Here is a 26,761-nt window from a genome sequence, read left to right as displayed (position 1 = left end):
TAAGAGAATAGAAGAAGCATATCACACATTAGTTATCCTACCCTTAACTTGAGTTACGTTTAGCCCTCACATCTTTGTGATATTATATCCATTATGAATTCGAGATATAACTGTCTTCAATACACTTTCTTCTCTCCGATCATTCATGAATCAATACAAAACGTATCATCACAGCCTCAAAGGCTTGCACCTTAGGCTTTACAAACAACAACTCAATCAAACTCGAAGAGTGACTTGAGGTGGTTACAAGTAATGAAGCAGTGTTTGTGGTATTTGCTTATGAAAACTCAAAGTTTGGTTTGAGAAGCAAATGATACTGACTTACTCTCTCTTATACTAACATTGTGTTCTTACTCTCCTTCATTCTCTCTACTGTTTTTGTCTCAAAAGAAGAAGGAAAGAATGAATAATTGTCCTAAAAGATATCCATACAAAATATCAAATTTGGATTTTGCCTTAACAGCAGCATATGTGTGTGTGGTGCTTAGGAAAAGTGACCAAACGAGGATAATAGAAGAGTGTATATCATGTTTGATCTGAAATTGATCTTTCATTTTATATTTATTACATATATGAGATTCTACATCTGAAAACTATAATGCGAACTGTGAAGTATCTACTTTCAATGATAAATCATCGCAATTCGCTTTCATAATTACCTATGAAAATATAATACAGTTTGCTTAAGTAAATATCTTAACAAAAATATATTGTAAATATCCTAACAAAAATATATTAAGAAAAAAATTATAAATTCACGATGAAAAGTTTATGTATTAGAAAAGGAGAAATATTTTTTGGATAAATATTAGTTACCCATCTTGTTTTTTTTTTCTTGTTAAAAAAAGATTTAGTTTTTTTTATTAATTTTCTTTTTCTCCTTAAAGCAAATGAATGTATTTCTCGTGTCCATAGTAAATTTTTAATCGTTTAAATAACATTTTTTTTAAGGAGTGTAGAACTACATTGGAAGTGTCAAGACAAAAACAAATAATAAGTGGATGGACTTTGTTACATGTACAAGGACATAGTTATTTGTCCATCTGCATCAATCCACATGTCCTTTTAGATGTGGAGGTGTGGGACCCAACCAAGCGAGTCATTTGGAATCTGTTACAGTCATCTCAAGCTTGTTGCTTCCTATTATTGAGCATCTTACATTGCTAAAATGTCTCACTAACTATCAATGCCACAAAAATTGAAAACATAAAGGATTCATTCATTATTATAACCAAATAGTAACTTCTTTATCAAATTGCTCTACTCTACTACCACAAGAAAGTGAGTGATGACATCAGTAAAAGCTGCATCCAACGAAGCTATGGCAACGGTGGCCCGCAAGGCACCTATAACTATTCAGAGGAAAGTTCCAGATGACTTGGATACCAAGCTTCCCAAAGCTTGTATGTAATCTATCTATTTTCTTATTCATTTGTATTCAAAATCATGCAGATATACATTACCTTTGTTATATATATAGGTTTTTTATTTTTTTTTATTTTTATAAAGATACTAAAAATTAAGAATATGATAAGGAACGCTGAAAAAAAGAATAGGACATTGGTAGTGACGGAGCCATAAATTTTATAGAGTTTGTGCAAAATTTTGACCGTAAATTCAAATGTGACATAATATATAAATAATCATAAATCGAAATAAAAGAGGCTCGTCATTTTGTCAATAAAAGCGACGGATTTAGCTATGAAAATTTGTCAGTGACAATCATTTGGCAACGACAAACGAATTTAGCTATGAAAATTTGCCCTATAGTGACAGATCTTGACCGTCACTACAAGTCAAATCAAATTTCTTGTAATGATACAAAGAAAGCATGGGTTAAGTCCGGGCATGTGCCCAGGCTCGCCGGGTGGTAAAACCGCCCTTAGACACCAGTGGAGTTTGATGAAATTTGATGTTTGCCATTATGGTTTTTGTGTACTTAATTTTGGGTCAGATATGCCAAGAGCCTTGGTTGCCCCTGATGCAGAGAATGTGAATGGCACATGGGGCCACAGGCATAATGACATGTCTGTGCTTCAACAACATGCAGCCTTCTTCGACATTGACAATGATGGTATTATCTACCCATGGGAGACATTCAAAGGTACCACTATTTATCTTCATTTTTTGCATAATTGGTGTGTGTAAAATAAACTTCATCTAAATGCTAAAAAAAAAATATACCTTAATTTCCTTCTTATTTTCATGATTTTGTAGGATTCCGCGCACTTGGTTTCAATGTTGTTTCTTCCTTCATATTTGCAATTATTCTTCATGCAGCTATGAGTTATTCAACTCTTCCTGTGAGACATAGCTACCTTCATCTATGTTACCATTATACTAGCCTATGCCATTATTACCATCTCTAATTACTTGTACTCAATTTTTTGTATTTCTTCCACAGACATGGCTACCTTCACCTCTATTACCAATCTACATACAAAATATACATAGAGCAAAACATGGAAGTGATTCGGGTAGCTATGACACAGAGGGAAGGTGAGAAACATGTCAACTTTTCTTATTGATATTTTGTACTATCAAGTACTGTTGCTAAAACAATATTTTTTAGGTTCATTCCGGCAAATTTGGAACTAATGTTCAGTAAGTATGCTCGTGAAGTGCCTGATAAATTAACAATGTGGGAGCTATGGCACATGACTCAAGCAAACAGTGTTGCATATGACTTCTTCGGCTGGTAATTTCTATCCGCAATCATGGACATCCGCTTTCTATACACTCGCCACGTTTGGTTAATTATGTTTAAAAAAATTCAGTTGAGTAGATGGTTAATTTAATTTATTGCTAAATTTTGATCAATTCAAATGCATAGACTAACCACAATTTTCAACCTAAATTGAATCAATCATTTACTCCGCTGAATTAACCATATATTTACAGATGATTAACTAGGTGTCGTGGGAGTACAAAAAATTAGTTGTCCATGAATCATTTTTCAATATCTCTACCCATATGTTTCATACACACACAATTATCTTATATGTAGATGTCAATCTTAATCAAATTGAACTTAGGTGAATGAATGAAATAATATCTTTAAGTTAACCATTTGCAGGGCTGCCAGCAAACTTGAATGGGGGGCTTTGTATATTCTAGCAAAAGATGAACAAGGTTTTCTGTCAAAAGAAGCTGTGAGACGTTGTTTTGATGGAAGCCTATTTGAGTACTGTGCTAAAATGCGTAATGGTCCAGTTGAAAAGATGGCTTGACAACTTCTTAAGTAATATTCAGTGTTAGGATAAGGCTAATGTATTAGCAGAATTGCTCATAACGTGGTACATTATTGCACTTCAATGCTTTTCTTCTACCTTTGCTAAGTTGAAGAAGCATTATGTTTACTCAACCTATTGCAAACTAATTTGGAATAACACGATATGATTATTTTCTTCTTTATATCATTGAATTGAGACAAAATAGTTTCCTATTTCTAAATTCTCATACATGTGTCATGTGTGGATGAACTTGATAGTCTAACGGCTATAATTCATCTTTAAGTATGATGAATAAATGAGTATATGATATTTGAACCCCAACCTCTATATGTTACGATGTATGGTCTCTATCAACTAAATTATATTCTGTTCATAGAGACGACTAAAGATCTTTATTTTTTAGAGAAATTGAGACTTCAATTACTATAACTTTTAAGTGTATAAATATTTAAACATGTTATACATTTTAGATCCGTGCGTATCTATATATCTAAAGTTATATTAATAATTTGCATAAAAAATTATATTAATAAAGCTCTATTTTTTAATAAATTGATAGACTAAAAAAATGGATAAAGAATTTTTTTTAAGAAGTTATAGAGATAATTAAATAAATACGGGAGTATCAAAATACAAAATGTTAAACAAAAAATAGATGTAGCCAAATTACTTCATCACAAGGTGGAGTAATATAGACAAACTAACGGTTTAATTCATCAAACACGAAAATTGAAAATGAGGCTTATAAACCTTAAGCAACCACTATGAATGGAAGTTCACCCTATCAACAATTTCAATGATAGCAAATTCTTTGTTTTAAAAGATCCTAAAGTTGTGTCCTTCCTTCTAAATAATCCAATTACTTGCTAACCAAATAATTTGAAGAGAGGTGCGGATGTCCTTCCGAAAAAGATAGTATATATAGAATAACATCTTATTTTACAAGTAGGCCGGTTTATAAAGAGTAATATCTCTTATCTTACAAATCGGTTTATATATCAAGGTCTTTTCCTTCCCATATACATTGAAGTTTTATAACCGAACAAATGGTTGTACAAATATCGTTTATCTTTTATATGTTTTGAACACTTTCGAATTTTAAAATTAGGTTGCGTAAATTTTATTTTTTTTTACAAAAAAAAGTTGCTTAGTTAAGTTTTTTTTAGGGAGGTGCTTATAGTTAAGTTGATAATAACGTTTTTTTTTTATTGAAAGGGATATTATTGTGATATTATTTTTAGGCTATGTTTAGATTGAGGAGATGTGGTGGAATGGACCGACATATAATTAAATTCCGTTGTAAAATAAAACAATTTCATATTCAATTTTGATAAGGATCAATAAAATGTAATTTACTGAATAAAAAAGTGTAATTTATATGTATTGTGTGATTACATTCATGTCATATTTATAATTTATATTTTAGAAAATAAAAAATGTCATATTTATATGATTAAAATATGATGCAAGCATTAGGTTTATAGTAGTAGTACTTGGTTTTGGTATGATGGATACATGTCTGATACATTAGTCGTTTATTTAATGTAGGTTTAAAAACTTATATCATATGATCATTAATTTTAAAAAAGTTATTTTAAAAAAGATAGAATTGGAATAAAAAGTTATAATTCATTTTATTCCGCCCATTTTCCAAATAAATTGGTTTTGCTCCACGATAAAATAACCAAGCAATAGAGTGAAATCACTATTTCCTTTCGCTTTGTTTTACTCCATTCCACACTGCCCCGTTCCGCATCATAAGAGTTTATTTGACATACAATATCTACGTAAAATCGACAAGCCCCCTCCTACAATTATTATCATTGATTTCAAACTACCATTACAAAAGTGTGAGTGTGGATATTTATACCGACCTTGCCTATCTTATATCATTGTTTTTTAAATACGCATCAAATCCCATTTGATTTGGCAATTGAACACCTTTTTTAGATATTATTTTAATTTCAGATTAAATTTTAATTCAATTTTTTGTGCCAAAAGAAATCTTATTCAATTTTACACATCTTAGCACTAAATTTCAAACATAATTAGATGCACCAAACAGAACTAGCCGTGTGTTCATTTGTTTATGGTTAATACAGTTGGATTTCTGCATGTCATAGAAGTTGGCCAATAAGAAAGACTATTATTTTTAAAGAATGGAAAAACGAGTATATTTTTTAAGTTTCCTCAACAAAACAAAAAAACTATATTTTTTAAGTTTGTTTTTTCCAACACATGAAAGAGCAGAGACTCTGTTATTATTGTTATAAACTTTTTATTTGACGCAATATTGTTAAAAAAATTTAAGACACGCGACAACATTAACAAATCTTGACTGGATAGGTCGCTATAACAATGACCCAAAAATAAAACGTGAAATTTCAATTGCCATTCATTATGGTTACTTTCCAACTTCAATCCAATACTATAATAGATAATAATTGAAATCATTTACAACAATGGTTGATAATAGAAAAATATAAATCAAAGAGATTCATCGAGAAATTTGACGTTCATTTTCGGCGGAGGGTTAGTGGTCAACGTACCACCATACCCCACAAACATCCGCAAATACGGACGTCAAAACGTTAATTATTTTCATAATCATCATCATCGTCAAATCAATGTCGTATTTATCATCCTCTTCACCATATCAACTCTTAGAAATCAATATCATATCTGCACAAGATTTATCCGGTGTTGCAAAATCCGTCAAGGCCTATGCAGTTGCATGGTTACATCCAGAACGAAAATTAGCCACACAAATTGATCAAGTTGGCCATACCAATCCAACATGGAATGAGAAATTTGTTTTCCGCGTCGATAATGAATTTCTCAATTCAGAAAGTTCTGTTATCATGATTGAAATCTACAATTCTGCTTGGCTCCGTGATATTCTCATTGGAACCGTGGTTGTTCTTGTTAACAACCTTCTCCCAACGGTAACACTCTCAGGTAATCGGAAACCTAAACTTCGATTTGTTGGACTTCAAATACGAAGACCCTCAGGTCGTCCACAAGGGATTCTTAACATCGGTGTTACGTTGCTCGATAGCACGATGAGAAGCATGCCACTTTATTCGGAGCTAAGCACATCTGCTGTTGGTTATTGGGATATGATGGATTCAAATTCAAACAAAAGGAAAGTTAATAATAACTACAATGACAACAATTCGATCGTCACTGATGATTCGAAGATGATGTTAACTCTTCAACGATGTCAGAGCGAGAAAAATGATTCAACTATTAATGATTACACCTATCACGGTGCTGGAAAAAACAATTATAATGGTTATGAGGAATCTGAAGCGAGCATGCCGTTACCAAGAAAAAGGGGGAATGAGGAGTCATTATGTTCTGATGTAGGACCATCACCGTCTGTTGTTGCAGCAGCAATAGCGAAGGGATTGTATCTGATGCCTCCACCGTCGAGAAAGGTGAAGAGCTCAGCGGTTGGTGGATGGTCAGAGAGTAACTATACGGAAGGGATGGATACAAAGATTGAGAGGTGGAGGAATGAGTTGACACCGGCCTATGACGAAGAATTTGAAGAATTGGATGAAGAGATTAAGAAGAGAATGGTGGTGGCAAAGAAAACGCCCAAGCGTAGTGGGAAAACGCCGGGACGACCTATGAGTAAGAAAGGGAAGTTATGTTCGTGTTTTGGAACGATGTTTGGGTGTGAGTTTTCGATAACTTGTGGTGGTGGTGGTAATAATAAAAAGAAACGTGGAAATGACAAGGCTCATCTCACCTCTGCATCTGAACTCACTTATGATGAATCACGAATTTAACAAATAAAAAAATGTATTTAATGTAAAATTTGGATGAAATTCACCAACCTTTTAACGAAACTTTCTCCTCTTATATTTTGAATTGGAGTGAGTATGATGTTGTTTTTTGTTGATGGGGTTCCTCCTTTATTTGCATTGGAGCCTTGTCTTTGTTCTGATATGCTAAATGTAAAATTTAACTAACGTTTTTGTCATGTTCAAGAATCATTATGCATATATAAGCATAAGGCGGAAGAAGGGAAGGATACATGCTATGGTAGGAATGTCTTCTCGGATCGAGTAGTATTGAGAGTAGATTTCCTCTCATCCTCTTTTTTCATTTTTATCTTTTTATCTTGAGAAAGTGTACATTGGTATTCAATCAATTGAATGAGTTACACCAAACTGCTCTTGTTTTTGGTTTACCTGTACATAATGTAATTCTTTTCAATTCATTTCACTTTTTTCTTCTTTCTATTTTTACACGTTGTTCTTCATACAGTAATACATAAACACTCTGTATGTATTCCCTAACACTTATTATTATTAAACACCTTTTTATCTCTATATCTCTTTTCTTAAAACATCATCAACTAATCACATTTTTCATATTACTCTCTTGTATTTTTCTCTCTCAAAGTGTATACACATATTTTTGAACAAAAAAAAGCATACATCCATATGAAGTATTCACCAAACGTTTTTCTTTAAGGTATTGCCTAAGGAAAGGAGTAAGTTAAAATAAGGTAGCCCATTAAAATAAAATTTACAAATTTATTCTTTGCTTATACACACACGCATGTAAATTACATGGGAATAAAGAAAAAAGTTATTGTAAATATTGATTAACAGTTAGAAAATAGTTTTGCAAAATTTTTGAACAAAGAATTTTTGATACAAAACATTCGATAAATATTATTTTTTTCAGCAGAAAAAGCATAAAAAAATCATATTTAATATATGTTTTTTTTAGATAGATTCTTGTAATATTCTAAATGTTTTTGCAAAATTACATTAAAAAAATATGAAGTTTATACGTAAGTTGACTTAAAAGAAAGGCTTAAATATGATTTTCGTCCCTATAATTTGGACCAGTTTTGATTTTCGTCCTGTAAAAAAAAAAAAACTTTAAAAAACATCCATGTAAATTTTTTTTTATTTGAAAAAGGTCCCTGACCCCACTTCCAATCTGATTTGGCATTGTTTTTGCCACGTGGCGCGCCACATAATTAAATTTTTTTTTTCAAAATTCTTTTTTTAAACTAAAAAAATTTAAAAATCATATAAAATTCCGAAAAAAATATTTTTACAGGACAAAAATTATATTTAAGCTAAAAGAAAAATTAATAGTGGTGATGAAAAACTTTTTGGAACTATAAACCTTCTCCAATGGGGGGTCTCAAAATTTGAAGACTTGTACCTATTAGGTACTCATAGACCATAGTCATATCAATAATCAGATTCCGAAGGAGAGTAAGTGAATAACCTTCGTTAATTTCTTCTTCTCTTCGATTGGATCTGTATTAGGCGCGATGGATTGGGGTTTTGTGCATAAGACATGGGATAAGTGGGCTTCAACCAACATTGGTCCTCGTGAGTTAGTTATTTAGCTTAACCTTTCGTAGATGATTCATTGATCACATTTATTTATTTGATTCATTCATTGATTTAGGTCTTCCTTTAAAAGCTGCTTTGCTCGTTAATTTTGATCCAACTGCACCTTCTCGCTTGTTATCTACCCTGTAAGAACCTTTAACAACAACAACCATTATTCTTTTTCTTATTTCTCCAAATACTGTACTTATGAATGAATAATGTATGCTGACAGTGCTGAACAAGAAGGAATTAAAGTCAATATCATTGAATTACGACATTTTGTCGACTTTATCAGAAACAATCAACTCCAGACTGAGAGCTTCTATATTGGATCCCATCAGTGTAAGCTTCAACTTCAACTTACCTGCATTTTCTACTTTTTCACTCAATAATCACTTACAGTACTGCTTAGTAAACTGTATTCGACCTCGACGCTTGTATTATGCGAATTAAATGCCTACCTAACTGTTGGAAATTTCAATTAAAACATTTGGGGAGTGTGCTGCCTGCCGATGCATCTTGTAATACAAATCACTATGAATATGATTAGTTGAGGTCAATTTCGTTGGCCAATACTTAATTCTAGGTCGTTCTGGTAGCCTAATTGAGTTCATAATGAAGAACTAAAAAAAATGCCAGCTGTATGTGTATGTAAATTTTATTTTTCTGATTAACTTCTCTTTGGAATTCTACTTTTAGCGAACTTCTCTTTGGAATTCTACTTTTAGAGTTCTGCTTATGAATTTTATGGTCACTATTGTTTTTTAAAACTGAAGTGTTCTAAATATATATTAGCATCAAGTTTCAAGGTCTATCTTAGAAATGGTGGTTGGGCCTAACACAACCCCACAAAACTGGCTTGTGAGGTGAGGATTGCCCCCACTTATAAACACATTGTAAGGCCATCACCTATCCGATGTGAGACTCTTAACAGTCTATAATATTGTGGACTTCAGATAGATAGGTAGATGCATGTTGTTCTATGCATGATATATTGATATGCATGTCAATAGACTCGCCACACTTTTTGTGCATTTCTGTAACTCTTCCCCCTGCTGTGGTGCATCGTACTTCTCTAATCTTACATTACTGATGTAAATTTTGGATGGCAGACTTGGTCACAACAATTCATGAGAACTGGTTTAGTGCAAGGTGCATAAACACATCAAAACCTGCTGGGGAAGGTGCAATTGTTATGCAAACAGCCGCATATATCTTGGTGGCTCTGTAAGTATATAATTCTAATTCAGCATGTTTATCATGAACTGCAAATGCACTTCACTCTCTAGTTTCCTCTCACTTTTCACTGTATACTTATCTTTAATTTCACAGGTATGAAGGTTCCATTGGTCCAGCATCCTGTGCTATGGCCGCTGCTGATCAGTTAACGGCTCAGTTAGGGCGAAAAAATCTTTAGTATGATCCTCCTCCGTATGGCTTTACTTTTTAGCTCGTCCAGCTGGTGTGCATTGTTAGGCAAGACACTAATGACCCAGTATAAAGGACTCTGCAAATCTATCATAGAAAGATGTTTAGAAATAGGAATTAGTTTATGCTTTTATGTAGGTTGTTTAGGTTTGTCTTTATGGTAGTTGTTGTTGGTAGTTAGATAGGGGTGAATAATCCCCTTTCTGCCTACTACTGGTCAAAGAAACGTAACATGTAGACCATTGCAGCCTAGCGCATTGGTGAAATTCTGATGAAGCAAAGCTATTGAAAAACCATTCTAGTTGCAGTATGACTGGGATCCTATCATTTTGTATGATCTACATTTTGAATTAGACATTTTGTGAGATCTTCCAATTTTTGTTAGATTTTATGCAAATAATCTGTTTAAATTGTTTCTAACACAGCCTTCTGGTGAAAGATCAGCCGCTCCATGATGAAAGGCAAATTGGAAGGGGTGGGGTTGGTAGAAATATATTAGTCATGCTTCATTTGGTCGTTTATCTGTTTACTTGTTGCTTTTCCACTTATGAAGTGAAAATAATTTGAAGTCACCAGGTGTAATATCAGTCCTTCTGCTCCACTTGACCATCTATAATTTATTCCTGTGTTTGGTGTTGCTTTTCCACTTAACATAGCCTTAGGCAATTGAAGTAACTTACATCTTTCTTTCTAACTTTAGTTTTGTTGTATATCATTTCTCTAATTGTTACAATTTTCTTTAAAAGCTATCAGCTCTAAAATCAAATCTATATCCAAGTAATCATTATCTATTTTATATAATTTGTAGTAGTATGAGTATGAACCAAGCAATGGTCATACACTCATACTTCATTCTCTAGAAGAAAAAAATAACAATATAGTTACAATATGCTAGGCTGGCTAATGATAATAAACAAGTTTTTTGTTTGCTTTTTGGCCTAAAGCAAGGGTTGGGTGGCCTTCTGCATTGGAACTGATCATACCATGGTGGTAAATAGATTGACAGATATCCGCGTATCGAAATTACACACTGTTACATTGTTCCTTTTCCGACACAATGTGCCTGCAAATTATCTTCCCATAATATTTTTAAATGCAACAAAGAACAACTAGAAATTTGTCAAAAAAAAAAAAAAAAAAAACTAGATAAAAAAAGCATGTCAGTATCTTTGTCATCGTTATTTATTTAAGCATTAAGATTTGTCTGGGCGAGCCCACAATATCAAAGTCACATAAATTTTCTTATGTTTCTTAAAAAAAAATAAAAAAAATTCTTATGTGTATATTATCACGTGAAGCCCCGATACTTCAACAAAATGGATGACGAATCGTATCCCTCTTGCACCGATTACTTCCCGATACGTATCCGGAGAGTATCCGAATATTAAATTTTATTTTTTTAAAAAATAATTATCCGATACGTCCCGGATACGCGAAGGATACTTCTATTTGTTCTGATACGCACGGATAAGTGTGTTTTTTTTATAGTTAGTAGAGTTGTCTTTGGATGAGCCAGATTTGGAAGCTGGTTTGTATCTTGTTGATGGAAATGGAGGAGAGGAGATTGAGACGATTAATGTTAACTAAAATAACTTAACTCTTGAGTACTGATGTGTTCCTTTATATCACCGATGGTGCTCTTTTTGGTATATATTATGTATGTAATTGACTAATCATCACTCTCTTAATCGTCAATATTATTTATATTTATGTTTTTTTTTTGAAGAAACTAAGCAAAATATTATTTATATTTATGTTGATGTGTTACGAGCCTATGACTGATTTCTTGTGTTTGTTGATATATTTGCATGAGATAGGATCCATTGACACCAGGTGTCAACGGATTCGTTGACACCAAATCTTAAACGTTCATTTAATTTAATCTAAAGGTCAATAATCATTTATCAAAATCTTAATGTGGACATTCAGTATTTCATATCTCCTTTCCTAAAAATCCTCTTATTTCCTAAACGAACTTAAGCATATACCTGACACTCGAGAAAACTGAGAAAACTCAACGAAGACTATGAAGTTATGCGTTTTATTTCTTTAATTCCCATCTTGTTGAGATTCTTGAGAAAACAATTGTAGGATTCAAATTTTGATTGTCGACTTCCATTCATTCACAAGCTTTTTGTTTCTTTCGTTAGTTATTGGAGTGCAACTTATATCTTATATATTATTATATTTGGGAGAAAGAACAAATTGTTTTCCCCTCAAAATAAAACAAAAAGTGAATTGTTTCGGAATTTCTAAGGAACGATGGCAGAGATAAAAAAATGGATTTGTAAAATGATATTAGGTTAAACATATGTATTTCAATATATTTTTCAATTCAACTCCATCACTAATTGAAAGAGGACTTTTAATTTCTAAAAGCATCAAATTAGATTGATGAAACATCTCAGCAAGTGTACCTAGTGGTGAAAGAGATAAATGAAAACCATAGATAGCATAATAACGAAAGAATGAAGACAGGAGAAGCATCAGGTGTATGTTTAGGATCATTTAGGAAACAGGAGGATTTTTAGGAAATGAGATATGGAATATTAAATGCCCACATTAAGATTTTGATAAATGATTATTGATCTTTAGATTAAAAGAAATGAACATTTAAGATTTGGTGTCAACGAATCCGTTGACACCATATATTAAAAAAATGGTTATAATACGACACCTAGTCTAGTATTCCTTGTGCTGGTTAGGATTCATTGTGATTTTAATAAATTTCATTTTAGCTTCTTAAAAAAAAAAATAGTTATAATTATATTGTACATTTAATTATATAATTTTTTTTTATCAACGTATCCCAACCGTATTGTATCTTGATTTTTGAATTTTTTCCGCATCGGCGTATCGGTGCAGTATCGTATCCTTATCGTATCTCGTATTCGGGCTTCACAAATATTATCTCGGGTCATTATTATAAGTAAAAAACAATTTTTTAGTTTATTGAATAACTAATGCATTTGATCTATATATACTCTATATTATAAATCAAATACATCAGTTATTCAATGAATCTAAGAAAATTGTTTTTTGTTTATAATAGTGCTGGGAGAGATTATTAAAAAATATAAACAACTAAAAACCACTTGCAAAGAAAATAAAATAGTCTATGCCAATAAGACGTTTTTTGCTTATTCTGATTTTTCTAAAACTCGGTATCCGGTCCAAGAAATGACTAATTTGAGTGATCCAATTCCACTATCAACTTGTGGGGGCTCCATTTAAAGCTATAACATATTTTTGTATGGCACGTGTGAGAATCAAACTCGAGACCTTCATTGAAGCACACTCTAAGGTCCTAAGTCAACATGATTAACCCAAACGAGTTACAAAATTTCTGATTAACATCGGTTTTAAAATGTTATTATCATTTGGCTAGTGTATATATTTGAACACAATTTGTACTTAATAAATATAATGTATATTTATCATTGAAGTTGACTTAGTTGATAAGGAAGTGTCTCACGTGTAAGATTGTGGGTTCAACTCCTACTACAAGCACGATAGCGTTTTTGATATGTCACATGTACATTTGATATCGCTCGCCGGACATTGAGGTTTGCTATCACCTCGGTTCACCTAACCAAAATTATGTATATTTAAATTCAATTTGAATGGTTAATTAATATATCACAGATTACGTAGATGATTAATGAATCACAACTATCGTAAAATTTTGATGTGAAATTCCTTTCATTTAAAAATATAATTTCTTACCTTAAAAAAGGAAAGAAAAAAAAAAATAAAAAATGCAAAATATATGTGTGTCATGTAAAGCAACGTGAGAGTAACCTGTAGGATGGTGCACGCAGCGCAGCCAGAGAGGACCAGCAGAGACGAGTGAACACGAAAGAGAACATTTAAATTCAACTTTAACCTTCTTCAATTCAGAATCAAGCTGCTACAATGAAACCAAACAGTACAAGTAGTAGTTACCGTTGGTTATTATGCTTGCTTATTTCTCTACTCTCTATTCAATTCCAAACCTGTTTAGGATCTAACGATGAAGAAGCATACGTTACTCTTTTATACGGAGATGAATTCTTATTGGGCGTTCGAGTTCTCGGTAAATCCATACGCGACACCAGATCCAATAAAGACATGGTTGTTTTGGTCTCTGATGGTGTTTCCAATTTCGCCAAAAACCTTCTTCGTGTTAGTATTCTTTTTTAATCTCTTTTTTTTTTTTTAATTCAAGTTTTTTTTTTTTAGCTGTTTGATTTATTTATGGTTTTTGTGTTGTAGGCTGATGGTTGGATAGTTGAGCAGATTACTTTACTTGCCAATCCTAATCGTGTTCGTCCCAAGAGATTTTGGGGTGTTTACACTAAGTTGAAAATATTCAACATGACCAACTACAAAAAAGGTAACATTTTTTTGTTTTGTTATGGAAATTGAAATTTAAAATTAATGGATGATTATTGGTTTGATATGAATTTGCAGTTGTTTACCTCGATGCGGACACTATTGTGGTTAAAAATATTGATGATCTTTTCAAATGTCGGAAATTCTGTGCTAATTTGAAGCATTCTGAGAGGTTGAATTCCGGAGTTATGGTGGTCGAGCCATCTGAAACTCTTTTTAACGACATGGTCAACAAAATAAAAACTACTAAATCTTACACCGGAGGTAAAACAATTTTTTCTGTGTCAATTTCAGATTGTTAGTTTGGGTGAAGTGCCTTGTCTTCAACTGTGTTTCCTCCTTTGGCAGGAGATCAGGGATTTCTCAATTCCTATTACTCTGACTTTCCCAATGCACGTGTTTTTGATCCAAACTTGTCCCCAGAAGAGTTGAAATCCAGACCTGTTCCGGAAATGGAGAGACTATCAACATTATATAATGCAGATGTTGGTCTTTACATGCTCGCTAACAAGGTACGGAGTATAGGTACTGAGAGGATGGTTCTTTCCTCGTGTCGTAACTTAAGTAATTAGAGTCACTGAGGCAAAATTGATATATAAAGGGCAACCCGGTGCACCAAAGCTCCCGCATATGCGGGGTCCGGGAAGGGGTCCCACCATTATTGGTGTATTGTACGCAGCCTTACCCTGTTTTTTACACAAGAGGCTGTTTCCAGGACTTGAACCCGTGACCTTCCAGTCACATGGCAACAACTTTTCCAGTTGTGCCAAGGTTACCCCTCGCAAAATTGATATATGACTCTGTTTAAACTTCATTATGATTTATATGCTTATTTGAGTTCAGTTTAGATAGAATGTATGCTAGGTTGATTGCTTTATCTGATATATGCCTAACTTGTTTGAGAGAATCCCACAGTTACATTTGCCTAATGGCTAAAAATGGTATTGTTCAATTCATATGAATTTATTTGTTTTTATATGTAGTGTCCTATGTCCTATGTCCTATTGACTGGTATTGTCTGTAATAGTTGGAATAAAGTATTAAGTATGGGATTCAAGTTATCTATATCAGTATTCTCAAAGGATTTATCGGTGGCACTGTGAATAGCACAGATTCTTGTGGAGATTTTATCTTAGTGTCTTATTTTTAGGGCACCAAGTCGGAATTGCTGTCAAGTAACCCCTCATGCATTCTTATTTCATTATTAAATCTTGAATAATGAATGTATTATGTAGAATAGTTTACACACACTAGCTTGCATACAAAATATATGCACATGTCTCTCGGCATTCCTTTTCAATTCAGATTATCTAACTTTCTTCTAACTGTTCATTCTGATCTATCCAGTGGATGGTAGATGAGAAAGAGCTCCGTGTGATTCACTATACACTGGGACCCCTTAAGCCTTGGGACTGGTGGACATCTTGGCTTTTGAAACCTGTTGATGTCTGGCAGGTAATTATCCTCTTTTGATCTGTTATTAATGTTGTAAAAGAGGCTACATTGCCGAAGCAATCATGTCTACCCAGTTAAAGCTTGTGACAAAAGTTTGCTGACATATTTCTACTTACCTTGGTGGGGTTCTTCAGGATGTAAGGGAACAGCTTGGGGAGTCCCTTCCTGGAACAAGAGGCGGCCAAAATCCTAATGACTATTTTCTTGTGAAATTTCTCTTTTTCCTACCATTCTGTGCTTTATTATTCTTCTGCTATAATTCACTTATGAAGGTAAGTTATCATGAATGAGTTTATGTTCTCATCCAATTCAAGCATTAAGCACATAGGGCTTCGAATAAGTCTCGGAATACTGTATTTTTTGCAGAATCGAGAGTACTTTGGTTCATTTTGTAGAGGCTCCCCATGTGATCAAGTCAGGCACCTTTATTATAAGATTAGATCAAGTGGACCACTTCCTTATACAACTATCTCAACATCAGGAATCAATTCAATCCATCAGGTTGGTTTTCTCTCGGTCTTCTTGGTTTTAGATTTGGATCATCTCATTTGAGGCCTTCATATGATCTAGTCATTTGATTTTGACGAGGTAGACACAAACAATGGCTTGTATAAGGCCTCCCGAAATGACTTGTACAGGGCCCCATGTTCTTTTCCTGTACAGGAAGTTATATGTGTCTGTCTACTGCTATCGTCAAATGACCTGGTCAATGCGGTCATGTCATGGATTCAAATAACAGGATGATAACCTCTAGTTGGACTTGCATGCTTATATTTATAATTTTCAACATATTAAGATTTGTTTTGATGGTGTCAAGCAGCTCTCGAATGGTTCTCAGTGCAAGGTTCCTACCTATTTGGGCGGTGTTTCTGTATGTTTCTGTTTAACGGCTGCTGTGGTGTCTCTTGGACTAGCTCTCTTGATTGTTCCCCGGCAAGTGATGCCGTGGACTGGTTTGCTTTTGATGTATGAATGGACATTCACAATGTTTATTGTATTATTTGGAGGTTATCTTCATTTGGTTTATCGGTGGGGAAAACATGTGGCATCACGAGCAGCATCCTCGTCACTTCCTGAGTCTTTGGATTATGATTCTGGAAAACGTATGTTATCAAGAGTAAAGCTTATTCTGTGGTTTTGTCAATTTTGAATTTGAGATACATTTTTTCATAATTTTTTTTCTTCAGTAAAATAATTTATACTGTATTTACAGGTCATCAAAGACAGATATCATCGTGTGATGCTGCTACATGGTACTATGGAGTAGGAATGGCCTTGTTGGCCATTGGTGCTCCATCTTTGCCTTGTCTTTTTGGAATAACTGCCTTGTTTTTAAGGTAATTCGCATTCCAATGTATTAGGAAAGAGCTCTTGTTACAGCATGCATAAGCTGTCTATAGTGAAAATACTTTAAACCTTTTATGAGGGTGAAAATTTCATCTTTATGGTTCCAAAAGTGGCTCTTTGTTGCCAGTGGCATGTCTGTTATCGCTGAGTAATGACTACTTGTCAAATTTCTTTTGTGATTCAACATTTAAAGAGGCAGAAAAATAATAAAATTTTAACATGGACCAACTTTTATAATTTCGACATATTACCGTTAATTTTGGTGGCCTCTTGTGTACACAGTACATGTACTGTTTTCGGTCAGCTATATGAATTAAGTGTCATATTTGTTCTCTTTTTTAGTAAGTTGTGACTTGCATGTTGTAGTTATGTAATCCACTCATATGAATTAAGAGATGTAATGTGAAAGGTTTTAAGCTTGCATTGGAAAGGCTAAAAATCAGTTTGAGTGGCAAATCCTTTCCTTTTTCTCTCAATTCTCAGTATAATCTTTCCTAGAATCACATCAGAGTGGACTGATTGCAATTGCATTTTGTATGAAAACAGCTTTGTACTCCCTCCGTCCCTAAATAAGTGACCTAGTTGACTCTGACACACATACCAATGCATATGTTTTATCTTTGATATCTTCAATTCTCTACTAAAAAAAATTATAAAAATTTAATATTTTAAAAATACCCATCGAGACGAATCCAACAACATCTTACATGATATTATTTATCTTTGTGAATTAGTAGAAAAATATGGTCAAAGTATGTCAAGTCAATAATGTATATTGTCAACTGGGTCATTTATTAAGGGACAGAGGGAGTATCAGATAATCCCTCTGTCCCATAATAGATGACCCATTTGAAAATGTGCAATTTTGACCTAACTTACTTTGACCGTATTTTTTTGCTAATATACAAAGATAAATAATATCATATAAGATATCGTTAGATTCGTCTGAATGAGTATTTTCAAAATATCAAATTGTCATAATTTTTTATAATATATTATTCACGATATTTAAGCTCAAAGTTATGCATTGACATGCGTAATAAGGTCAATTGTGTCAAATATTATGGGACGGAGGGAGTATTTCTTAGGAAGTTACACATAACGTTTATTTTTGTAATTTTAACAGGTTAGGTTTGATGGTTTTTGGGGGAATCATATTGGCATCTTTTATGACGTATGCTTCTGAACATCTGGCTATCCGGTCATTCCTAAAAGGACTTGATGAGTGGGATACTGCTCCAAATAGGAGCCTGTGTTTCGTATGTTGATTTTTGTAATAATAAGAAGCGGTGATGTAAACTATGGTCGATATTTGTTTCATTTTTACATCTTACAGCCTATATTTGTATTGTTGTTCTAGTTGAAGATGTAAATAAAGGAATTTTTGTATATGTATCATTGTATTTGCTTAGGTTTTGTTGTAATATTATTGTTCTTATTCTTTCAAAATCTAGTTGGCCTTACCCGACAGAATTGTGCCTATGCACCTTCTCAGATTCTCTTTTTATTCAACCAGTTAGTTCTACTGTCATTTGCACGTTATTATAGCGTTTAATCATATTAGTTTGTTCCCTACAGCAAGTTGTCATTTAATTACAACTTTAAATGACAACACTTCTTAAGTCTTGGTTGACGATGGGCTGTGTTAGTTGGCTACAACTTACCTTGATCTCCTTCATACTCCCTTCGGTTATAATGGGTCATTATTATAAGTAAAAAAAATAAATTTTTAGATTCATTTAATAAATGATGTATGTGGTTTATATTAATGACAAGATATATCACTCATTCAATGAACTTCAAAAATAGTTTTTTGCTTATAATAGTGGCCGGAGGAAGTAATTATTTGTTCTCTTAACCAAAATTATGAGTTATTTTATCAATTTATTGCATTTTCACTAGAGTATTATTTAGTGTAGCTTCTCAAACCCACTTCTTCTTAACATGTGAAAATTTTACACATAATAAAAAAATGACTTACTTTTCTGTAGGTTTATCCATCATGTACAATTCAGAAAAACTCTAACGAAATTTTATAATCGATACATAAAAAATTGTGGGACAAATATTTGACAATGACCAATATATGAAGTCTATATTTTTATTCATGTAATAATAAGAGTGTCATTTTTTCTTTAATTTATACATGCCACACTTTCACTCATTTTGTTATAAATGCGACCTATTTTAAAACTTGAATTAACATCTAAAAATCCTAAGAGTGTCATTTTTTCTTTAATTTATACATGCCACACTTTCACTCATTTTGTTATAAATGCGACCTATTTTAAAACTTGAATTAACATCTAAAAATCCGAGTCCCCATGAGCATAGCTCAGTTGACAGAAACAAACATCTAAAAACCCAAATTTGAATTGACATCGATCAAACTGCATATTAAAAACTATCCGACAAATCTTGATCGGACGATCTAGACGTGATGGACTGCAATGCAATCATATCCTCCTAACCGCACACAAACCCAATCCATAGAAACACTGAAACAAAAAAACTCACTCAGTAGCTCAGTAGTGAAGTGAAGCAGCTCCATCAAATCAAAAAGCAAAATGCAAACGACACCGTTTTCTCCATCGCACTGATCTCAACTCGCCGGAAAACTCGACCGGACTTTCTCTTCGGCTGTCACAATCAGTGAGAAACTCCATCTTTTCCTTTTTTTTTAATTTTCTTTTTACTTTTTTTTTTCGGATTTTCCTTCCCCTCTCCTGCATGCGCGATGATTCGATTTCACCGCGATTTTCTGCGAATATAGAGTGAAATTAGCTTAATTTTGTTGAACTATAGATTTTAGATTTGTCTGATTTTTTTTTCAGCTTTTCTGAAGACGATGATGAATTTTGCATAAACTTAACCTAGCTGACGAAAAACCAATAGTGGTGATAGAATAACTTTTTGGGACTATAAACCTTCTCCAATAGGGGGGTCTAGTCACATCAATAAGTGAATAACCTTCGTTAATTTCTTCTTCTCTTCGATTGGATCTGTATTAGGCGCGATGGATTGGGGTTTTGTGCATAAGACATGGGATAAGTGGGCTTCAACCAACATTGGTCCTCGTGAGTTAGTTATTTAGCTTAACCTTTCGTAGATGATTCATTGATCACATTTATTTATTTGATTCATTCATTGATTTAGGTCTTCCTTTAAAAGCTGCTTTGCTCGTTAATTTTGATCCAACTGCACCTTCTCGCTTGTTATCTACCCTGTAAGAACCTTTAACAACAACAACCATTATTCTTTTTCTTATTTCTCCAAATACTGTACTTATGAATGAATAATGTATGCTGACAGTGCTGAACAAGAAGGAATTAAAGTCAATATCATTGAATTACGACATTTTGTCGACTTTATCAGAAACAATCAACTCCAGACTGAGAGCTTCTATATTGGATCCCATCAGTGTAAGCTTCAACTTCAACTTACCTGCATTTTCTACTTTTTCACTCAATAATCACTTACAGTACTGCTTAGTAAACTGTATTCGACCTCGACGCTTGTATTATGCGAATTAAATGCCTACCTAACTGTTGGAAATTTCAATTAAAACATTTGGGGAGTGTGCTGCCTGCCGATGCATCTTGTAATACAAATCACTATGAATATGATTAGTTGAGGTCAATTTCGTTGGCCAATACTTAATTCTAGGTCGTTCTGGTAGCCTAATTGAGTTCATAATGAAGAACTAAAAAAAATGCCAGCTGTATGTGTATGTAAATTTTATTTTTCTGATTAACTTCTCTTTGGAATTCTACTTTTAGCGAACTTCTCTTTGGAATTCTACTTTTAGAGTTCTGCTTATGAATTTTATGGTCACTATTGTTTTTTAAAACTGAAGTGTTCTAAATATATATTAGCATCAAGTTTCAAGGTCTATCTTAGAAATGGTGGTTGGGCCTAACACAACCCCACAAAACTGGCTTGTGAGGTGAGGATTGCCCCCACTTATAAACACATTGTAAGGCCATCACCTATCCGATGTGAGACTCTTAACAGTCTATAATATTGTGGACTTCAGATAGATAGGTAGATGCATGTTGTTCTATGCATGATATATTGATATGCATGTCAATAGACTCGCCACACTTTTTGTGCATTTCTGTAACTCTTCCCCCTGCTGTGGTGCATCGTACTTCTCTAATCTTACATTACTGATGTAAATTTTGGATGGCAGACTTGGTCACAACAATTCATGAGAACTGGTTTAGTGCAAGGTGCATAAACACATCAAAACCTGCTGGGGAAGGTGCAATTGTTATGCAAACAGCCGCATATATCTTGGTGGCTCTGTAAGTATATAATTCTAATTCAGCATGTTTATCATGAACTGCAAATGCACTTCACTCTCTAGTTTCCTCTCACTTTTCACTGTATACTTATCTTTAATTTCACAGGTATGAAGGTTCCATTGGTCCAGCATCCTGTGCTATGGCCGCTGCTGATCAGTTAACGGCTCAGTTAGGGCGAAAAAATCTTTAGTATGATCCTCCTCCGTATGGCTTTACTTTTTAGCTCGTCCAGCTGGTGTGCATTGTTAGGCAAGACACTAATGACCCAGTATAAAGGACTCTGCAAATCTATCATAGAAAGATGTTTAGAAATAGGAATTAGTTTATGCTTTTATGTAGGTTGTTTAGGTTTGTCTTTATGGTAGTTGTTGTTGGTAGTTAGATAGGGGTGAATAATCCCCTTTCTGCCTACTACTGGTCAAAGAAACGTAACATGTAGACCATTGCAGCCTAGCGCATTGGTGAAATTCTGATGAAGCAAAGCTATTGAAAAACCATTCTAGTTGCAGTATGACTGGGATCCTATCATTTTGTATGATCTACATTTTGAATTAGACATTTTGTGAGATCTTCCAATTTTTGTTAGATTTTATGCAAATAATCTGTTTAAATTGTTTCTAACACAGCCTTCTGGTGAAAGATCAGCCGCTCCATGATGAAAGGCAAATTGGAAGGGGTGGGGTTGGTAGAAATATATTAGTCATGCTTCATTTGGTCGTTTATCTGTTTACTTGTTGCTTTTCCACTTATGAAGTGAAAATAATTTGAAGTCACCAGGTGTAATATCAGTCCTTCTGCTCCACTTGACCATCTATAATTTATTCCTGTGTTTGGTGTTGCTTTTCCACTTAACATAGCCTTAGGCAATTGAAGTAACTTACATCTTTCTTTCTAACTTTAGTTTTGTTGTATATCATTTCTCTAATTGTTACAATTTTCTTTAAAAGCTATCAGCTCTAAAATCAAATCTATATCCAAGTAATCATTATCTATTTTATATAATTTGTAGTAGTATGAGTATGAACCAAGCAATGGTCATACACTCATACTTCATTCTCTAGAAGAAAAAAAATAACAATATAGTTACAATATGCTAGGCTGGCTAATGATAATAAACAAGTTTTTTGTTTGCTTTTTGGCCTAAAGCAAGGGTTGGGTGGCCTTCTGCATTGGAACTGATCATACCATGGTGGTAAATAGATTGACAGATATCCGCGTATCGAAATTACACACTGTTACATTGTTCCTTTTCCGACACAATGTGCCTGCAAATTATCTTCCCATAATATTTTTAAATGCAACAAAGAACAACTAGAAATTTGTCAAAAAAAAAAAAAAAAAAAACTAGATAAAAAAAGCATGTCAGTATCTTTGTCATCGTTATTTATTTAAGCATTAAGATTTGTCTGGGCGAGCCCACAATATCAAAGTCACATAAATTTTCTTATGTGTATATTATCTTTCGTCGTAAGTAAAAAACAATTTTTTAGTTTATTGAATAACTAAGGCATTTGATCTATATATATTCTATATTATAAATCAAATATATCAGTTATTCAATAAATCTAAGAAAATTATATTTTGTTTATAATAGTAATGGGAGAAAGTAAGGTTCATTTAATAAATGATGTATGTGGTCTATATTAATGACAACATACATCACTCATTCAATGAACTTAAAAAGTAGTTTTTTGCTTATAATAGTGATCGGATGGAGTAATTCTTTGTTCTCTTAACCAAAATTATGAGTTATTTTTATCAATTTATTGCTTTTTCACTGGACTATTATTTAGTCTAGCTTCTCGAACACATTTCTTTAATTTAATTTAATCGTAATTTCACCAAAAGTACTGTTTAATTTAGTTTTTCAAATACATTTAATTTAAATTACTTTCTAGATTTTGTACTATTCACATGTAATTTTTATCACTTATTCACAATCCACTCATTCCCCCTCCCTTGATAAAAATGACATGCGAATAGTACAAAATCTAAAATGTACATTTAAAACTAAACTAAACTACTTTGATGAAAATAAGTTTAAATTGGGTTTGTCTATCATATGCAATGTTACACATGTTAAAACAACTACTAAAAGTAACAAGATTTTATGGAAAAACAACAATTATTTATTAAAAAGTTATATATTTAATACAAAATGTATAAGTTTCAATTCAAAATTACTATTTTAAACTTCTTAACATATGAAAATTTTGCACATAATAAAAAAATAACTTAGTTTTCTGTAGGTTTATCCATCATGTACAATTCAAAAAAACTCTAACAAAATTTTATCATCGATACATAAAAAATTGCGGGACAAATAGTTGACAATGACCAATATATGAAGTCTATATTTTTATTCATGTAATAATAAGAGTGTCATTTTTTCTTTAATTTACACATGCCACACTTTCACTCATTTTGTTATAAATGTGACCTATTTTAAAACTTGAATTAACATTTAAAAACCCGAGTCCCCATATAGCTCAGTTGACAGAAACAAACATCTAAAAACCCAAATTTGAATTGACATCGATCAAACTGCATATTAAAAACTATCCGACAAATCTTGATCGGACGATCTAGACGTGATGGACTGCAATGCAATCATATCCTCCTAACCGCACACAAACCCAATCCATAGAAACACTGAAACAAAAAAACTCACTCAGTAGCTCAGTAGTGAAGTGAAGCAGCTCCATCAAATCAAAAAGCAAAATGCAAACGACACCGTTTTCTCCATCGCACTGATCTCAACTCGCCGGAAAACTCTACCGGACTTTCTCTTCGGCTGTCACAATCAGTGAGAAACTCCATCTATTCCTTTTTTTTTATTTTCTTTTTACTTTTTTTCGGATTTTCCTTCCCCTCTCCTGCATGCGCGATGATTCGATTTCACCGCGATTTTCTGCGATTATAGATTGAAATTAGCTTAATTTTGTTGAACTATAGATTTTAGATTTGTCTGATTTTTTTTTCAGCTTTTCTGAAGATGATGATGAATTTTGCATAAACTTAACCTAGCTGACGAAAATGGCGAAATGGAAGAAGAAGAAGAAGAAGAGAGCGAAAACGAGTAATGATAATAATATTGATATTATTAGTAGTGTTTATGATGTACTTAATTGTGATGATATCATGCATGAGATTCTACTTCGTGTACCACCATCAACTGTCTTCAAATCAATCCTTGTGTCCAAAAGATGGCTCCATTTTATATGCACTTCTTCCTTTCATCGTCGTTATTTGACTCAATGGGGCCAAAATTATCGTCAATTAGGGTTTTTTGTATGCAACTTTCTGTATCTTGGAAGGCCTCGTGATGGTTATCGTCGTCCTTCTTGGGAGCCTGCACTTCCGTTTTTGTCCACTTGTAAAGAGGGTGATGATTTGGTGCGTTCTGGAATTCTCAAAAAACTTGGTTACTTTATGGATTCTTGTAATGGTGTTATACTCTCTGGTGTACACCCGAAGACTTACTATGTTTATGATAAGATGAGCAAGCAACGGTTTCAGCTCCCGGAGCCTCAGCAGTTTTATAAAACTCTCTGTATGGCGTTGATTGTTGAGGAATATCTTGAGGGTGATATTTGTTACAAGGTGATCCGTGCGAAATGTGAATCTAAGCTTAAGGAACGCAACACTGCATCGGTTGAGACTTACTCGTCGAAAACTGGGAAATGGAAGCAGTCTACTCTGATGTGTTCTTCACCTTTTTCGTTGCGCCCAAGGACTGTAGGTATGGTGGTTGCAGGAGTTGTGCACTGGCTTGCAATTTGGGGAAAACTTGCTATTTATGATCCGCGTTTAGGGGATAGGAATGTAGCTTTGGTTAAATTACCGGCTGGTGTGTTATCACAGGAGCACGAGGAATCTGTTCTTGGGGAATCGTCAGATGGGCTATTGCAGTATGGTCAGAGCAATAATTTGGGTTTGGAGATATGGGTTCTTGAGAAGGAGCCAGCAGTTAACCCATCCACTTACTGCAACTGTACTCATTTGAAGTACAATTGGATTCCGAGGTGGAGATTGAATTTCAAAGCAATATGGAAGCAGATACCAACCTTTAGCTTGTATTTTAAAGAGACTCAGATACTATCATTTCTTCCTAAGAATTCTGCATCTGTGTTTATTAGACTGGGCTGGAACATTTTCCTGTGTGATTTGGAGACCAAGACAGCAGAAGTAGTTAATTATCAGGGTCGAGGAGCGTCCATTTCATGGGAATCTAGTAAAGTGGTTCCTTACTTTCTGCCTGCTTGGCCACGCTCTTCATCCGTGTCATGATAGAATGGAACATGATTTCCGTCGAGTTGAAGGCTCGTCTTTTCTATTTCTAGATGTAATCTTTCTTTTCCAGTTTGTTTTTAATCAGGATTGATAAATGGAAGTGAAACTAAGCTTTAAGCATCTTTGTTCTGTTTTAAAGTCTAGTGGTCCCGCGAGCCTTCATTTTGCTTTATATGATCAATGGTGTGTACTGTATATGCTGATAATCTTCTGGTTAATCAAGTACTAAAAAATATTGCTCTTCTGATCATTGTGTAATCTTCTGATCATGGAACTCTCTTTTCACCGATTGTTGTTTGGTTTTACGTTATTAATTCTAACTTCACATCATACATTAGAAACCGATGTCCCTCACACTAAGCACGTTCATAGTGTTCGAGGTGGTAGTTTCGCTTATACTACCATCCAAGTAGAAGGCTTTCAACACTAATTTAAAATTTTCAGATTGTGTACTTTTCATTTTGGTAGATACATTGTTTATTCTCTGGAACTAGATAAAGAGAACTTGAAACCTTGATTCTCTTCGATTTAATATTCAATTAACAAACACGGCACCAATATAACATAATAATCTGAAATATAGATGTTCATCAAAACAAAAACAAAACAATGAACTATAGTTGAAGCTTCAGATATGTTCATAGCATGCTTATAATGCTATCTAAAGGGCCTAATTTCATGCAGGGACAAACAAGGTATCGTGGCAACCGGTAGAATATCAGACCTAGGTAAATTATTGGATTAATTTTAAATCCTAAAAAACCCAAGAAAATATTAATTTTGTTATGATTTTAAGATATTGATATATATACTTGGTGTATTCAATATATAATATTTTGGGTACGGTATTTAATATTTTCTTTATTTAACCTTTACGAGATTACAAGATTATATATATTTTCTGTAACACTAAGATTATTAAGAGAATATATCAAAACTCATTTCATTGTCT

General features: G+C 33.4%; 6 protein-coding genes across 7 annotated transcripts; all 6 read left to right on the top strand.

Moving 5' to 3' along the window:
* Window positions 1-1,142: 1,142 nt before the first annotated feature.
* On the top strand, window positions 1,143-3,416 carry LOC25499703 (peroxygenase 2). The gene is made up of 7 exons (XM_039828091.1): window positions 1,143-1,403; window positions 1,955-2,104; window positions 2,218-2,303; window positions 2,405-2,499; window positions 2,573-2,698; window positions 3,077-3,253; window positions 3,297-3,416. The coding sequence occupies exons 1-6, from the start codon at window positions 1,289-1,291 to the stop codon at window positions 3,228-3,230; spliced, it is 726 nt and encodes a 241-aa protein (XP_039684025.1). The 5' UTR covers window positions 1,143-1,288; the 3' UTR covers window positions 3,231-3,253; window positions 3,297-3,416.
* Window positions 3,417-5,860: 2,444 nt separating this feature from the next.
* LOC25499702 (uncharacterized) lies at window positions 5,861-7,030 on the top strand. Its single transcript, XM_013595095.1, has one exon. It carries the CDS (start codon window positions 5,861-5,863, stop codon window positions 7,028-7,030), a length of 1,170 nt encoding a protein of 389 aa, XP_013450549.1.
* A 1,377-nt stretch (window positions 7,031-8,407) lies between these two features.
* LOC25499701 (uncharacterized) lies at window positions 8,408-10,453 on the top strand. The gene is made up of 5 exons (XM_013595094.3): window positions 8,408-8,602; window positions 8,682-8,751; window positions 8,838-8,947; window positions 9,718-9,832; window positions 9,938-10,453. Exons 1-5 carry the CDS (start codon window positions 8,542-8,544, stop codon window positions 10,020-10,022), a joined length of 441 nt encoding a protein of 146 aa, XP_013450548.1. The 5' UTR covers window positions 8,408-8,541; the 3' UTR covers window positions 10,023-10,453.
* A 3,370-nt stretch (window positions 10,454-13,823) lies between these two features.
* On the top strand, window positions 13,824-18,740 carry LOC25499700 (inositol phosphorylceramide glucuronosyltransferase 1). The gene is made up of 10 exons (XM_013595093.2): window positions 13,824-14,197; window positions 14,288-14,408; window positions 14,486-14,671; window positions 14,756-14,919; window positions 15,755-15,862; window positions 15,997-16,134; window positions 16,229-16,363; window positions 16,683-16,965; window positions 17,076-17,199; window positions 18,336-18,740. Exons 1-10 carry the CDS (start codon window positions 13,949-13,951, stop codon window positions 18,475-18,477), a joined length of 1,650 nt encoding a protein of 549 aa, XP_013450547.1. The 5' UTR covers window positions 13,824-13,948; the 3' UTR covers window positions 18,478-18,740.
* A 941-nt stretch (window positions 18,741-19,681) lies between these two features.
* Window positions 19,682-22,137, top strand: LOC25499699 (uncharacterized). 2 transcript variants are annotated; one of them, XM_039827241.1, is made up of 6 exons: window positions 19,682-19,861; window positions 20,044-20,286; window positions 20,366-20,435; window positions 20,522-20,631; window positions 21,402-21,516; window positions 21,622-22,137. In XM_039827241.1, exons 2-6 carry the CDS (start codon window positions 20,226-20,228, stop codon window positions 21,704-21,706), a joined length of 441 nt encoding a protein of 146 aa, XP_039683175.1. In that variant the 5' UTR covers window positions 19,682-19,861; window positions 20,044-20,225; the 3' UTR covers window positions 21,707-22,137. The 2 variants fall into 2 exon arrangements, with proteins under 2 accessions (XP_039683175.1, XP_013450546.1); XM_013595092.3 differs by having other exon boundaries at window positions 19,683-19,861; window positions 20,221-20,286.
* A 2,005-nt stretch (window positions 22,138-24,142) lies between these two features.
* LOC25499698 (F-box protein At5g03970) lies at window positions 24,143-26,059 on the top strand. Its single transcript, XM_024771265.2, has 2 exons — window positions 24,143-24,322; window positions 24,501-26,059. Exon 2 carries the CDS (start codon window positions 24,553-24,555, stop codon window positions 25,804-25,806), a length of 1,254 nt encoding a protein of 417 aa, XP_024627033.1. The 5' UTR covers window positions 24,143-24,322; window positions 24,501-24,552; the 3' UTR covers window positions 25,807-26,059.
* Window positions 26,060-26,761: the final 702 nt, after the last annotated feature.

The sequence above is a fragment of the Medicago truncatula genome, chromosome 7, assembly GCF_003473485.1.
Source record: "Medicago truncatula cultivar Jemalong A17 chromosome 7, MtrunA17r5.0-ANR, whole genome shotgun sequence".
In the NCBI taxonomy this organism is placed as follows: domain Eukaryota; kingdom Viridiplantae; phylum Streptophyta; class Magnoliopsida; order Fabales; family Fabaceae; genus Medicago; species Medicago truncatula.
Note: the sequence above shows the minus strand (reverse complement) of the source record. Positions and strands in the feature narration are given on the sequence as shown.

Bases quoted from the DNA above. Each gene is read 5' to 3' on its own strand.
- LOC25499701 (XM_013595094.3), top strand. From the start codon at position 8,542: ATGGATTGGGGTTTTGTGCATAAGACATGGGATAAGTGGGCTTCAACC. The intron at 8,948-9,717 runs GTAAGCTTCAAC...TTTGGATGGCAG, and splicing joins CTATATTGGATCCCATCAGT to ACTTGGTCACAACAATTCAT. The intron at 9,833-9,937 runs GTAAGTATATAA...TTAATTTCACAG, and splicing joins GCATATATCTTGGTGGCTCT to GTATGAAGGTTCCATTGGTC.
- LOC25499702 (XM_013595095.1), top strand. From the start codon at position 5,861: ATGTCGTATTTATCATCCTCTTCACCATATCAACTCTTAGAAATCAAT.
- LOC25499698 (XM_024771265.2), top strand. From the start codon at position 24,553: ATGGCGAAATGGAAGAAGAAGAAGAAGAAGAGAGCGAAAACGAGTAAT.
- LOC25499703 (XM_039828091.1), top strand. From the start codon at position 1,289: ATGACATCAGTAAAAGCTGCATCCAACGAAGCTATGGCAACGGTGGCC. The intron at 1,404-1,954 runs GTATGTAATCTA...ATTTTGGGTCAG, and splicing joins TACCAAGCTTCCCAAAGCTT to ATATGCCAAGAGCCTTGGTT. The intron at 2,500-2,572 runs GTGAGAAACATG...AATATTTTTTAG, and splicing joins AGCTATGACACAGAGGGAAG to GTTCATTCCGGCAAATTTGG.
- LOC25499700 (XM_013595093.2), top strand. From the start codon at position 13,949: ATGAAACCAAACAGTACAAGTAGTAGTTACCGTTGGTTATTATGCTTG. The intron at 15,863-15,996 runs GTAATTATCCTC...GGGGTTCTTCAG, and splicing joins AACCTGTTGATGTCTGGCAG to GATGTAAGGGAACAGCTTGG. The intron at 16,364-16,682 runs GTTGGTTTTCTC...GGTGTCAAGCAG, and splicing joins GAATCAATTCAATCCATCAG to CTCTCGAATGGTTCTCAGTG.
- LOC25499699 (XM_039827241.1), top strand. From the start codon at position 20,226: ATGGATTGGGGTTTTGTGCATAAGACATGGGATAAGTGGGCTTCAACC. The intron at 20,287-20,365 runs GTGAGTTAGTTA...TCATTGATTTAG, and splicing joins TTCAACCAACATTGGTCCTC to GTCTTCCTTTAAAAGCTGCT. The intron at 21,517-21,621 runs GTAAGTATATAA...TTAATTTCACAG, and splicing joins GCATATATCTTGGTGGCTCT to GTATGAAGGTTCCATTGGTC.